This window comes from Hydra viridissima, unplaced genomic scaffold (genome assembly GCF_058129835.1).
Source record: "Hydra viridissima isolate aposymbiotic clone 2 unplaced genomic scaffold, HvirCarnegie_v1 scaffold_14, whole genome shotgun sequence".
In the NCBI taxonomy this organism is placed as follows: domain Eukaryota; kingdom Metazoa; phylum Cnidaria; class Hydrozoa; order Anthoathecata; family Hydridae; genus Hydra; species Hydra viridissima.
Window position 1 is genome coordinate 8,497,616 of NW_028324313.1, and position 12,039 is coordinate 8,509,654.

At 29.0% G+C, this 12,039-nt stretch overlaps 1 protein-coding gene across 2 annotated transcripts; it reads right to left on the bottom strand.

Annotated features, from left to right (window-relative positions):
- Positions 1 to 8,944: 8,944 nt before the first annotated feature.
- Positions 8,945 to 11,793, bottom strand: LOC145181248 (vesicle transport protein GOT1B-like). 2 transcript variants are annotated; one of them, XM_090072276.1, is made up of 5 exons: positions 11,618 to 11,793; positions 10,213 to 10,304; positions 9,901 to 10,079; positions 9,596 to 9,677; positions 8,945 to 9,431 (listed from the first exon to the last, which is right to left on the bottom strand). In XM_090072276.1, the coding sequence occupies exons 1-5, from the start codon at positions 11,640 to 11,642 to the stop codon at positions 9,390 to 9,392; spliced, it is 420 nt and encodes a 139-aa protein (XP_089928402.1). In that variant the 5' UTR covers positions 11,643 to 11,793; the 3' UTR covers positions 8,945 to 9,389. The 2 variants fall into 2 exon arrangements, with proteins under 2 accessions (XP_089928402.1, XP_089928403.1); XM_090072277.1 differs by having other exon boundaries at positions 9,213 to 9,350.
- Between the last annotated feature and the right edge of the window lie 246 nt (positions 11,794 to 12,039).

Below are 12,039 nucleotides of genomic sequence, written 5' to 3' on the forward strand. Positions count from 1 at the left end.
TTTTGCTAACAAAAGAATAGTAAATTACAACAATTGAAAAGCACAAACACTAAATATAAGAAGTTCAAAACTTAGTAATTTTATAACTAAAATTAGAAAAAATTAGATAGAAAAAGAACGTTTACACAAGTTTTGGACTGAAGCCGAGTTGAGGTGTTTCGCAATTTTGATGAAATATTATTCGTAAAAAAAATGATTTCTTTTTGCACGAGTTTGTCGAAGTTTATAAGAAAAATAGAACTATTTAAAAATCATTTTATATCCTACCGAACCATCCAATACATTTATAGACGGTTTTTTATTTTTAACAAAATACTTATGCAAAAAGCGTATATTAAAAATTAAAAAAATCATTTTTGAAATGAGTAAATAAAAAATATATAGAATGTAGAAAAAAAATAATAAAAAGCAAATGTTTTATATGTTGATATATAAGCGAACATTTTAACGTTTAGTTAACTTTCTCGAGTAATTTATCAAGTTGGATTATTTTTTCCACATTATATTTATCAAACAACAAATTTTATAAATAAAGTGCCTTTCTAAAATACATTTTTGACATCTAAAGAAGAAGTTCTATAACCAATTTTTTTTACTGTCCATTTATTTTTTGTAGCTTTATCAATTAAGAAGAATTTCTGTTTTAAAAGACAAGGAACGAAAGGTGTGGCTAACATTCAAATTTTTTCATTTACATAAAAGTGAACTGTTGCAGGTAACGTTGGAACAGCATAAGTCAGTATATGCTTGTAAGTTCTCGGAGCAGCCCGTTTATTTAAGGACAGATCACGTTCACGCAAATGAGTTCTTTTTTTTTTACTGTAAATAAACTGTAATATATACTAAAGTTAAAATTTATTTTCTCTCTCACCCTAACATTCAAAAAAGCCGTTTTTGCAAAGAAATATTTTTTGTGAATTTTTATACCAAAGCCATTTTTCACTCTTAAAATCAATTTGAATACTAAAATACCTTTCTAGATAAATAGACTCAATTACTCGTGCTTTTTTATAGTATATATATAAAAAAAAAAGAATTGTTTTTAAATATCAATTTAGAATTTTTAAACAATTTTCTATTTAAATGGTTTCATTGACTCGTGCATGAATATAATGAAAAACAACCATAAACTTGAAATGTTCATTTTTGAACTAAAGTTGTAAATTATTTAGATCTCAAACACTTTGCTTCTTACTTCTTTCTGTTTGAAGAGGATTGCTGGAGACTGTCTTAGAAAAAGCTCACACCTGCTCTCTTCTATAGAGCAAGTAAAAGTTGCTGACGATTCCGTAGATCCACGGGGTCTGTTAATTAAATGCGTTCATGCGGAGCGATATAAAAAATCTGTTAGATGGTCTTAGATTTTGTTTAGGAGTTTTTTTTTTATGATAATATATACGTATAAAATATTGTGCTATTTTATGAAGTTATTAGAATTTTGGACCGATATTTTTATTGGTATTTTTTCAAAGTTGATACGATCTTTAGCGTCAAAGAAATTGTCTTTTTGTAGGTCAAATTTATACTTTTTTTGCTTCAAAAGTTCCAAAAAAACCTTTTATTGGTTGAACTTTTATCGGTAGACTAGCCGAATTCATATTTTAGGGTAAAAAGCAGACATTTGAATTTCTAAGATAGCTGAGCAAGAAATTGTTATTACGACCACTCCATATTTGACTTACTATTGCCATCTGTTTTTGCCGCCGCTCTTTTGATTTCCAAACAGTCATGCTTTAGTTTCTTTTGGGTGACTGCTTATGCATAACAGTTGAAGGTTAATATCCTTGTTAAAACAAATCGCCGATTGCAATACGACGGTCTCTTTCATTCATCGCTGCAGCCTGAGAAAGAGGGAATAAAGAAAATGTGGATGCAAAAAATGAATATGATATTCATACATGTGGTACTTTTAAATAGCATTTTACGCTATTGTAAATTTAGCTGATACACCCTGTAAATGTTACACCAAAAACTTTTGCTGCTTAAAACGCATAGAGAAAAATCGATTTCTTTTAAAAGACTGATTACAGATGTTTGTACATTATTCGTTATTATTCTTTGTTAAAATAAAAACTAAATGCCGATAATAGTATTTTGTTATAATATAATTTGTCTCATTCGCGTGTTTGTCCCTAGAGAATTTTATTGAAAACCAGTGGTAATTAATTTTAACAAATACTTTTTTTGTAAGGATTTGTTAATTAAAATTTTCTAAACTTCAAGTTTCAGAAAAAAAAAAATTTAATTCCAAGTTTTAGAAAGAAATGTTGGAATATTAAGTCGCGGTCTGTAAAAAAAAATCTGATTTTAACTTTTTAAAATAAACAATTAAGAGTTGCATATCATAAATTTTCTTAAAACTAAAATATCATCTAACATTTTAAAATTTTTAACAAAAAAAAGTAAGATTGCATAATGTTAACCATGGCCGTATTAAGGCGGGGGCGGATGGGGCTGCAGCCCCAGGCCCTTATAAAAAAAATAGGCCCTAAGGCCCGTGACTTTTTTTTTTTTTTTTTTAGGAAACCAGATAAATATTCCTATGTTTCTCAGTTTTTTTAAATCAATTTATTGGGAGCTGCGGAGGCGTTGTGAATAAATAAATGAATAGAGATATACTATATCTCTATCTTCGTATATTTGGCGGAATTTTGGTATTCGCAAATATTTTTTAAATTATCTTTCCGCATAAAGATATTTTGAGAACATTCAAGTTATTTGAGTCATTTTCTCATTCCGTCAACTCCGTTACTGAAATTTTGTCCTACAGCTATAAAAACGCAATTCTTGTACAAGTAACATAAAAAACAGCACCGTGGGTAGTAATACTTATCGTTAATATAAACTAGCATTTTATCGGATATTTCCAACTAAAATTTAAAATTTTGTGTGCACAATTGTTAATCAAAAATGTCCACTCCGTAGATGTCCTGCATCTAGGACTATATTGTTATACTCAATAATTTTTTTTCTTTTGTATTAAGGCTAATCGGGGACATAATTTGGTGCTTTAGACATGCTAATATATGGTATTTTAATACATGTATCAATTTACACCTTATCCTGTTGTAGCTCTTGTCAAAAACTTGCTGTCCCCACATTTTTTGTCCACTCCGTTATTACATTCTAAAATAGCCACAGGTTTGTAGTTTTTACTTATTTACTAATTAAAATAATGAAAAAAAGTCCAGTTCTATGGAATTTATTAACATTTAAAATTATATCGTGCTGCAAGCATTATTTATGTAAAAATGAGAGCCTAATTACCTTATTTTAAAAATGATATTCTTATTCGAAGTCTACTCCGTTACGCGTTTTTATTCCGTAAAATTACAAATTTTTATACGGCGTGTTTTAGTACTCTTTAAATCTTTTGGACAATATAGCAATAAAAGATTTTAAAGATGTTTTCCAATGAGTAATAATGAGATATTATTGATTATGTATAATTATGTCTACTCCGTTACTGTCAACTCCGTGATTTCCTCTTAATAGCGGAGTTGACAACAACATAACGGAGCTGACATCACGAATATAAAAAAAAATCAAAAGCTTTAAACTAAGTTATTTTCTGCATTAATGCAGAAAATACACCAAAAGTTTATTTATTTATTATTATTAAAATATATTTCAAGATTTACATTTATTTTAAAAGCCAAACGTATTAGAGTCAAATGTAAATAAAAACCAAACAATAAATGAAATCCTAATACTAAAATACTTACAAATTACTCTTACAATAAATTGAAAGTAAAAGAACGCAGCGTATGTATGGTAACCATATTTAACGCTGCAAGGTAATCATATTTTATCGCTGCAGTAAGTCCCTAATGGTTGACTTGTTTATTTAATTAAATAAACATCAGTCATTTACAACTATATCCGACTCTTTGAGGCACGATCCTCCTTCTATATGGGCACATCTGGAACCCGTGCTAATTGAACTCAAGATAGATAACCCACAAATTACAGATCTTCATTTTTTTTCTGATGGACCAACCACACAATATAGGAATAAGCAAAACTTCTTATTATTTTCTACATTGATATACGAATTAAAATTTAATTTAGCCAGTTGGAATTTTTTTGAAAGTGGGCATGGCAAGGGAGCACCAGATGCGATAGGAGGATCTGTGAAACGTCAGGCAGATCAATTGCTTAATATGGGTTGTGACCTTCCAGATGCAGAAAGTTTATATAATTTTCTTAACAATGGACATTCATTAATAAAGTTTTACTATATTGAGGGATCTAAAATTATTTCTTTTGACTCAAAATGTTCCAAAACATTAAAGGCTATTACAGGCACTATGAAATTACATCAGCTGCACACAGACAGAAAATTTAGTGTTTTGTATCGAGATTTAAGTTGCTTCTGTAAGAGGGCTACAGTTTGCACATGCTACAATTTAAAACGATATATGTTTTCCAAAAACACTAGCACGGTAAAAAAATATTTTTGTATTTTATTATTTTGCTTATTTATTTGCTTCTATAATAATTAAATTTATTTTAGGTACTTCGGTGAATTTCTTTTTAATATTGCAGAATTTTAACAGTGATGAAAGTATTACTTCGGCCGATGCGACGGATGTCAATGATGACCAATTTCAACATTTAAGCAACAATATCATTGATCTGGTTAATTTCGATGAAAATTTGAATATCTTGTTGATTGAACCAAATGATGTTGTGAGCGACCACAACTTTCTTCACATTAATGATGTATGGTAATGATCCAGTTACGGAGCGGACAGTATTTGTACAACTTAAATCCGAAAATGATTTTTGTCGAGTTAGTTTCTTTTTTAAAGACGCTTTACCTATTTTAAAAAGACAATATACTGAATTTATTTGTATACTAAGATTTTCCCTTTAATTTAAAATGTAACTTACACTATTTTGCTTTTAAATAATAAATAATTAGCAAATGTCAGTAACGGAGCAGACATTGTCACGTAAATTAAATTTTTTATGTCATTAAATTTGGCTAATATACTTAACATGTAGGCTGTATTTATAGTACCCAGTATATTTCATTACAAAAATAGAATTTGTTACAAAAATAATAATAATTCACAGATGTAGTTACATTTATGTTACGGTAACGGAGTGGAAAAAATTATTGGGCCTCATTACTTGATGATATCCAAAAACATTTGAAAAGCAGATTCGTGCAAAACCAAATCTATTTTGTACATCCCTAATGATAAAATTTACCATACTTGTTAAAATTTTATAGATAGTCCAAAATTTATTTTCATGCAACATTAGTTGCGACAAAACCGTCTTATGAGAAATTGACTCATTTATGTTTCCATCTATGTCCGCACAACTATCAGTTTTTAAAAAACACGCTAAAAAAATTAACTTCGTGACATAAATTTTTTAATTAAATAGGTTTTATAAGAGAATGCTTTTAAAACATTCGTTGATGTAAAAACCTTTTAAAGGAAAAACAATTATATTAGTGAATGATTTTAAAGCACTCTCTTATAAAACCTATTTGATTAGAAAATTTATGTCACGAAGTTAATTTTTTAGCGTGTATTTAAAAAACTAATAGTTGTGCGGACATAGATGGAAACATAAATAAACTTGAATGTTCTCAAACATTAAAACATCAAAAAAAAATTTATTTTATTTTATTTTATGATCACTTCCGTTACCGCAGAAAATTACAGCATTGCTCATTCGTTTACAAAATTAAAATAAAAAATGAAAAGGAGCGTCCTGAGCGGTTGGGACAAAATGCAAAAAAAGAAGAAGAATGAGATTCAATTAAATGAATTATTGAACAAAAATAAAAAAATGACTGAGTTTTGTAATACTGCAAGTAGTGTCTCGGTATCAGCTACAGCGAGAGCGAGTTCAAATTCACTAACTATGTCAATAATGTCAGCACCAGTTCCAGGTAGTGCTAATAGTGTCCCTGCAGACTCAGCTACAGCAAGTTCAAGCGTCTCAACTATCTCAGCAGTGTTACCCCTGGCTCTGACGACCCACACTGTCAACACCGATGTGGCTAAGTAGATTATAACCGACGACCTGCGTGAGTATTTCAGCAAAAGTGCAGATGGGTTTTTATCATGCCAACATATGGATAGCGATTTTAAATTATCTACTAAAGTACTGCCTGGTGACACTTTTAAGTTTAAACGACAGTGTACAAAGTCCCTTTTTTTCCGGGAAAAAGTGAATGGTGAGAAAATTAAGAGAGACTGAATTTGCTATTCCCCATCAACTGGTAAGGTTTTCTGCGCCCATTGTAAATTATTTAATTCAAAATGTGGAATTGGAGCATCTGCTTTGATGTCATCAGGATATGATGATTGGAAACACGCTGCAAGAGACTTAGCTCGCCATGAAACAAGTGAAACCCACATTCAATCAATTGAAACCCTTTTAACACGTAGGAAAGCTGGAGAGCACATTAGTAAGAGGCTCACAGAGCAATTTGAATCAGAGAAAAAGTACTGGAATGACATACTGTTGCGTATTCTTACCGTAATCAAAATGTTAGCATCGCGTGGGTTGTCATTCCGTGGCAGTAACGAAATTGTGGGTTCTGTCCACAATGGCAATTATTTAGGTTGCTTAGAGCTAGTGGCTGAGTTTGACCCATTGCTTGCAGAACATATTCAGAAAAGAGCGAACAAAGGCCGAGGTCAAGTTAATTGATTAACTAAATAGTACATAAATTATGCTGCAATTTATATTTATTGTTTTTTTTTATACTACCTTACCGCCACATTAGGCCCTCCTATACTTACAGCCCCAGGCCTAAAAATGTCCTAATCCGGCTCTGATGTTAACTACATATTAAGAAATATAATATATTTTGTATCGCCGAAAAACTAAAATATCATCTAACATTTTAAAATTTTTAACAAAAAAAAAAGTAAGATTGCATAATGTTAACTACATATTAAGAAATATAATATATATATATATATTTATAAATATTAAGAAATATAATATATATATATATATATATATTTATAAATATTAAGAAATATAATATATTAAGAAATATAATATATTTTGTATCGCCGAAAAAGATTAACCTTTCACCCTTTTGGGAAGTTAAATATTTCAGTAAAATGACTCATTTGGAATGATCCTATCGATATACTTCCTTCTTTTTTATTCTTAATTCACTGCTACTTTAATGCTTTACTATATAATTTGTAAGTGAATGTTGGTTGATTTCATTTGAAACCTTTTGGACAAATTAATGGAAATAGCACTAAAAATAACAACCTGATTTTCAAGTGTCAGTAAAGCCGTCAATGACCGTTCTATTTTTACTTTTATCATTTATTTCTAATGAACCTTGTCTAAATTTCTTAATAATATGTATTTTTTCAGATAAAATTGCTTCAACAAAATAAAGCGGAAGAATGTAATATTCTCACATGAATTGTCATTTACATTATTTCTGACCACTGGCCGAGTTTACGTCTGGGGGCAGCCTTAAGAAGCATATGAACCCAATTGCCTTCTTCCTACTGTGAAACAAGGAGGAAGATCTGTGGTCTGGGGAGTAGTATCGTGGAAATCAGCTGGCCCTATAGTTTTCCTTCATGACAGAATTGATAGTCATGACTATTTGACTATTTTATCGGATCAAATCCATGCAATGATCATAGAACTGTTCCCCGAAGGCAACGCAATATTCCAGGATTACAATGCCCAGTCCACACCGCTAAAGTTATCTCGGAATGGCATGATGAACATTCTCAGGAAGTAACTCATCTCATCTGGTCACCACAATCGCGTAGGAAAGGGGTTTAATTATAGGAATGTTTTTGTCCTCACTCTATTTTCGTCTAAACCAAAAACCGTCCAGTTTCCTTCCAATTGACACTTTCCTCTGTACTTTTCCCGTGCCTTTAGTTTTATAAAGCGTAATTCAAAAATGATTTTTCCAACTTAAACAAGTAAATGTGTATAGATGACAGAATACACATTTCTAGATTTTGACAAATCTTAGTAAACAAAGTTTATTTAAACTGTATTCAGAGAGTTTAAAATGGTTTAAAGGGTAAGGATAGATAAAGTTACGAATTAGAAGTTTTAACCAACTTTATTAAATTGAATAACATTAAATAACAAGTTATAAAAAAAATTTTAACAAAAAAATTTTATCTTTGGAGGGCTACACATATAAGAAACAACTTAAATAAACATTTGATTATTTTTTAGGCCTTTTTTTTTAAAATAAAATCAACCGTTTGAAATTTGAAATAGAAATTAAATCAACTAAATCAGCTATGACTAATTACTAGTGCGGCACCTACTAAACGCGCTCACTTATCAAACCCGGAGTTAAAAGGCCGGTTGAATAAAAATGAGCAATTGCTTTTACTCAGTAATTGGTCAGCTTTATGTGAATAAAAACTTCAGTTGTTTTCCTCATATTTTTATTCGCGTAAAGGTAAGCAATTTACTCAGTAATTGCTCAATTTTACGTGAATAAAAACTTAAGAAAAGTTGTTGAAGTTTTTATTCACGTAAAGCTGACCAATTACTGAGTAAAAGCAATTGCTCATTTTTATTCACCCGGCCTAAACACTATGAAGATTCAAGAGAGAAATTTTTAAAATAACAAGAATTAATGAAACGTGTAAGCAAATAATGATACAAATGATGATGATGATGATAATAATAAAAATAATAACAATAATAAAAAAGGAGAAATAAAAAATAAATAACAAAAAAATGCGCCTAAAAGCCGTAACGCGCATTTGCCTGTGATTGTTGTTTCAATTAAAAAAGTAGATTGTCAAAAATATTTATACAGCTTTCTTTGACACACTAACTTAGAGAACAACCTTTACACGACGTTTACTGGAATATATATATTTTTCCATGCCGTTTTGAATCCGTTCACGTAAAAAATTGAAAAGTCTCACTAACAAACTAACGAAATAACATTAAATTCTGTATGACTTTAATTTATTAAAAAACTAAATACAACATTTATACACAAACTGCCACAAACGTATTTTCACTACATGAAAACGTGTTGATAAGTACTTTTCTTCTTTCTCATTAAAAAGAACTGAAATATTTAAATTATCACGGAAAAGGAAAAGAAGTTCAAGCCATTTATAAACAGATAAAAATTTCAAACCGTCTAAAATGCGGACTAACTCTTCAACTGATAAAAATAAAGTATTGTTGGAGTTTATTGAACTCAAATCAACTTTATATTATAAAATCTATTTTATGAAAATTAACTTACAATCTTATTTCTCTTATTAAAATAGGACGTCAGTAAGAGTTACACCATGCGTAATTTCGTTTGCGTTATTCGACAAATAAGGTCAATCTTTTGGAAGTCGCTAAAAGAATGGAATTTGTTGAAAGAAACGTTTAGGAGGTCAAACCATACTGTTTGGGTCATTCGCCACATAATTTACAATCTATAGATAAATAAAGCTCGCTTACTTAAAAAACAACTCATGGGTGCTCAGACGATAGAAAAAGGAAGAATTATCCCTTTTATGTCAAAGTAAACTATAATTGTTAACAAAATTCTTCTCTCTAAACTGAGAAAAGCTTGGATTAATTAAATAAAAATACTTACTGAACTAATTCCAGGGAACATAAGTATATTTCCAATCACTGGAACTCGTCGAAGAAAATTTATAACAACAGGAAAAAACCCTCTAAAATTAAATCAATATCAAAACAAAGATTTTTGAATAAAAATGTTCTAGTAATTGGTTTAGAAAATAATGAACAACAAATGTTTCTATGAAAAAAGTTTAAAATTTTTTTTTCCTTTAGATATTGAAGAAATAAACACCAGTGAAACTACATTTCAAAAACAAAAAACACAATAACAATCAACTTAGCAATTTTGATAGAAAATGAAAAAAGGTGTCTTACTTAAACAGTAGGATAAAGCCATAAATTTCAACAACCATTCCAACAACAGGCCAACCTAATAAAACTACTATTATGCCACCAAGGAAGAACCCGCTGCCTTTTAACTTTCCCCTCTGGAAGAAAAATCTAAATGTCCTCTCTAAACCAATGACTAAAGCTAAGCCAGATATAAATAAAATCTAAAACAGGAAAAAGTATTAATATAATAGGAAAATAAAAAAAAAGTATAAACTTCTCTAGTAATGTTCATTTTTAGATCAATAATGAAAAAAGAAAGAAAAAAAAAAACCCTTAAAAACCCTTTTTGCTTACATTTCCTATTGCAAGTAGTCCTCTATCAAAGAACAACATCATACCAAGAAACAGAAATAGCATTCCAAATCCTGTCACACCTATGCCAATCTCTAAAAAAATTTGATTATCATTAAGTCACTATTTTGATGATTATTTCCTGATTCTTTATATTTAAAAAATAGTTTTTTTTAAAGATAAAATTTTTCATTCTGACTTATTGCTCAAAAAATAACAGAACTTAAGAATATGCTCACATAAAACACTTAAGATATGCTCAAATAAAAGACTTCTTCTGGATAAATGCTGATAACAGTATATTTTGCATAATCATTAAAAGTTTTTAAAGTTTATCAAAAACCTATATTTTCCTTTTTTGGACAATCTTTCAAGCGAACATTTAATATCAAAACAGCAAGACTTAACAAACATGTATTTTTTAACTTCAATACAAAGTTAGGTATTCCTTTATCAATCAAATAACTTTGATCAATAATTATTTAACAACATCAGGATATAATAGGGTATTATACACCTAACTTTGAATAGTTAAATGTTTTTTTAAGAGTGCGAATTGATTCTTTTGCACCCTTTTAATAAAGTCAGACAGTTTATCAGGAATAATGTGAAAATAGAAGTGATTTTTTAAATGGAAACTTTGGAGACATTATATTTTTATATTATACCTGGCACAGAATACTGTAAAAATTACATAAAAGCTTTTATTCTCTTACATAAGTTGTTATGTAATTCCTTAAGTGTGGAAAATTGTAAACTTAAATGTAATCATTAAGCTTCAATAAATATATTAACCTTTTTAGCATAACATTTTAAATAGACTTTTCTTCCTGACTTGGAAAAATATTTAGATTAAAATCTCTTTTTTATAGGGAAAAATTAAAAAGAAATGGACAGCAGAAACTTAATAAAATCTTTAATTTTAAAACTTATCATGCAACTTCACCTTCATATCTTCAATTTCTAGACAAATAAATTTTCTAAAGATTTATTTTTATGTAAGAAAATATTAGGCAACTTATTTTATTTTTTTTTTACTGAAGATTAAGTATTTGTATTTTTAGAAAATAAAAATTTTATTAGCTATCAAACTTTGATGTCAAAATTTACATTTTATTGTGCTATGTTATTGGGTACAAAAATAGTAACAATAAGTTAAAAAATAAGTAGTGTAGAGAGAAATTCTGAATGGACTAATGCATAGGAGAGGTGAATTAAAATAAAAAAAGAAAAATTAAAATAAATCGAAGAAAAACAACATTTATTGAAAGGCTTTGATACGTATGACAATATAAACATCATAACAACTAACGTATAATAACCATACTTTAGTCAGTTTTACTTTATTGGTAATTACCTAAAAAGTTAACAATAAAAAAAAGCTTATAACTATTAACTGTTTTCTTACTTTGGTAATCACTTATAGGAAGCATTTCTTTACCAATGTCTTCTTCACAAATATATTTTGATAAATCAGAAAAAGATTAAATAAACCTAGATAAATGAATTGTCAAAATGTTCATTTCTGCCACGTTAATGGCGAGAGTGTGGATTGTTAACTCAGTAAAGATAACGTATGCCGGAACCGATTTACGTAAAGTTGATTAGTTAAAACTTTTAGTTGCTTTTAACTCTCACGGCTTAAATTGGTTGACAATGAAACAGTAATGCGTTGGGCTGCGACATGAAGAGAAGGACTGGTATCCTTTTGTTTAAACTGTTAATTGAGAAGGTTTCATTTTGACCCATACAGCATATATGTCATTGTCTTTGATATCTTAAAGTTATAGGTTTTTTCATATATCAAAAAGACGGATCTGCATCAGAGTA